This window comes from Grammomys surdaster, unplaced genomic scaffold (genome assembly GCF_004785775.1).
Source record: "Grammomys surdaster isolate TR1022 unplaced genomic scaffold, NIH_TR_1.0 136, whole genome shotgun sequence".
Taxonomy (NCBI): Eukaryota; Metazoa; Chordata; class Mammalia; order Rodentia; family Muridae; genus Grammomys; species Grammomys surdaster.
In genome coordinates, this window is record NW_021604594.1 from 2,370,198 (window position 1) to 2,373,052 (window position 2,855).

The 2,855-nt window shown below is 37.5% G+C and overlaps 1 protein-coding gene across 1 annotated transcript; it reads right to left on the reverse strand.

The window, feature by feature from the left end:
• Positions 1–520: 520 nt before the first annotated feature.
• Positions 521–1,453, reverse strand: LOC114617404 (transcription elongation factor A protein 1). Its single transcript, XM_028763026.1, has one exon. The coding sequence runs from the start codon at positions 1,451–1,453 to the stop codon at positions 551–553; it is 903 nt and encodes a 300-aa protein (XP_028618859.1). The 3' UTR covers positions 521–550.
• Positions 1,454–2,855: the final 1,402 nt, after the last annotated feature.

A 2,855-nucleotide genomic window follows, 5' to 3' on the forward strand; every position in this document is an offset into this window, starting at 1 on the left:
GAGAAATACAAGAAATGATCACTCACTGTGGTTAGTCACAGATGCAAGAGATCCAAGCATCTGAGGGTTTGTGAGCACAGTAATTAAGAGTAAATAATATGCTAGTTCAAATTGTGCGCACAACTTTGACAAGCTGGCCAAGTACTACTATTTGGTAACTCTAAAATTTATACTATGCCTTCTCTTCCTTTAACATTTTTAGGTACAATTTATCTTTATGCATTAACAAATCTGGTCAAATTTGGTCAACAGAATTTTTGTGTTCTAGAGTATAAAAAGTTAATATTTAATAAAATGCAACATCAACTTATAAAAAAGAAAAACAAAGCAACATATTATATAATTATTTTATGGTTTCCCAGGTGATCTGAGACCACAGAAGGCATTTAAGAAAGACTGTCAGGTGAACAGCAAAGACAAACCCATGGGATGCATATTGTTTACAAATTTCACCTGCAGGAAAACGAGTTGCCTGGCTTAATTAATTTTAAAGCTAATTACAAAATTAGTTTTTCTTAATGGTCCAGATACCTTGCCAATTTTTCCAAACTCAACAGAATTTCCACCGATTTCCACATTCATTACATACAACAAATGTTGTCATTGGTTCATCAGCACTACGAGTTTGCACCTGTGTGTAAGTACAGTTCTTCTTTTTACATTTGCCACAAGTGAACAAGTCAGTCTGTGTCCCACCAGTCTTGGCCATCTGATGCTCCCTGATGGCTTCTTTGGTCAGATTTTTCCTCATCTCTTTGAGCTCATCACTAGCCATTTCCTCTGCTGTCATTCTCGCAAACAGGTCAGGAGGAATATTCCCACACAGCACACTTTTCCTTAAATTTGGATTCTTTGCATCTTTAAGATTTGATATCCTACTTCGTACTCTGTTTTTGTATTTCATGTCTGTATTCCTTATTTCTTGATATATAGCTTCCTCAATCTGAGATCCCAGTTCTTCCTCATCAGCTCCAATAGCAACATAATCATCTCCTGTCCGGAGAGCTGCAGCAAGCATCTCCCTACACTTCAACCGCACAGAATCAGAAGTGCTTGGTGCCCGAGGAAAAGATGAAACATAAGTATCTCGTGTATTTGTCTCATCCTTTCTGCTGCTTACCTTGCTGCTGGAACTTTCTTCTCTTGCTTCAGGGCTATTCTGTGATGAAATCGCAGGTTCTTTTTTCTTTTTTTCAGGGTCTTTATCAGTTGATGGTCCATCTAATAATTTTTTCCAGGATTTGATGAGAGATTTGTCTAGAGATGTGATTTCCTCATCTGTACTCTGCTTGCGAATAGCATTAACAGACATTCCAATTCTTGTAGACTGTAGCAATTCCAGGGTCATGGGAATATTCTTAAGCTCTTTCAGCAAATCCAATGCACCAGCCGCATTCTTTTCCTGCACCATTTTGTCCATCTTCTTGGCAATGCGAACCACCTCGTCCTCCATAGTTCCGGAAGGCCTCCTCTTGCCGGGCCACAGTGGACAGGAAGCGAGGAAGCTGCGCAGACGCTCGACGGCCTAGGCCTTCCATACAGACCTGGCCTGAGGTAGACCAAGAAAATAATTTCTTTTCACAGTGATTTTCACAGTGTTGAGGAGATCTAGCTGATAGAAACAATAATAAATCATAACTTCTCCAATTTTGCTTCCTTTGACTTCCCTCCTTTACTAAACTAAAGGAATTACACTGATGCCTTCAATATTCTTTAACCATACAATTCAGATACACTGGTCTTTTGGACAAACTATTCCTTTGTCCTAATTTTACTCACTGCCTATAGAATTTGCACATCTTTTCTGACTCACTTCCTCTCGTAGAACTCTATAGAATTTGTTTAACTTCAATCATGCCTGTCTCTACCTAATTTTTGTGACTTTCGAGAGTGCTTCTTCCTAACAAATTGCCCTCCTTGCTCTATGGCTAAAATCTTCAATTTCCTCTCCATTTTTTCCTGTTTTATTTCCATTGACACATTTTCTGAATATCCTACTTAATATTTTGGTTTATGCCTCTGTGTCCTCAGACTTTCATCTCAGTAATTACAATTCAACCTCTTATAATTTTTTTAGCAATTATCTTTCACTTATTTACCATCGTTATTATTTATTACATGAATCCATTGGTGAGTACATTGACCTGCATATTTTTCCTATAATGAAGCTTTCTTTGACTATTTTGCTGACCATTTGTCCTCAGAATATACTGTGGTTCCAATCACAACCATCACTCAATACATTGGTAACATGAACATGTAAGTGAGATAGCAAGTGAAGGATGGAACAGATTTTACTTGTCCTGTCCCAAGACTGAGACAAACTACTCTGTGTTACATAAAAGTAATATACCTGGAGAGTTTAAGGATGTTTGTTGGATGAAACAGATAATAAAACTTGAGTCCAAAAAATATAAGAAATATATGCTCAAATATATTGTATATCTTTTTCCTAGATGGCTGCATGTGACTTAGTTTCATATAATTTGAGAGCAACCAAATAGCAGCAATGCAAGTATCTTTTCAAACAGTAGCATATAAAATGTGCTGAAGAGGGATAATCAGTTTGGGGAACTGCTGTAATAACCTTTCAAAGGTCTTGATAGTGTAGGTTTGAAAAATGCAGACTTCAAGTATTACTGTGTTAGTGACTATTCACAACAACAAAGGCCTGAATAAACAACGTGAGAGAAGAAATGTTTAATTTCTCTCACATTTTTAGAGGCTTAAGTCAATGTTCGGGTGTTTATATACCCCTAAACTGTGATTCAGGGCATCAGGGTAGGGAATGTGTGACGGAGCACAATGGCTCGGCTCGTATTGAAAGAAGAGAACACAGAAAGACATATACTGTC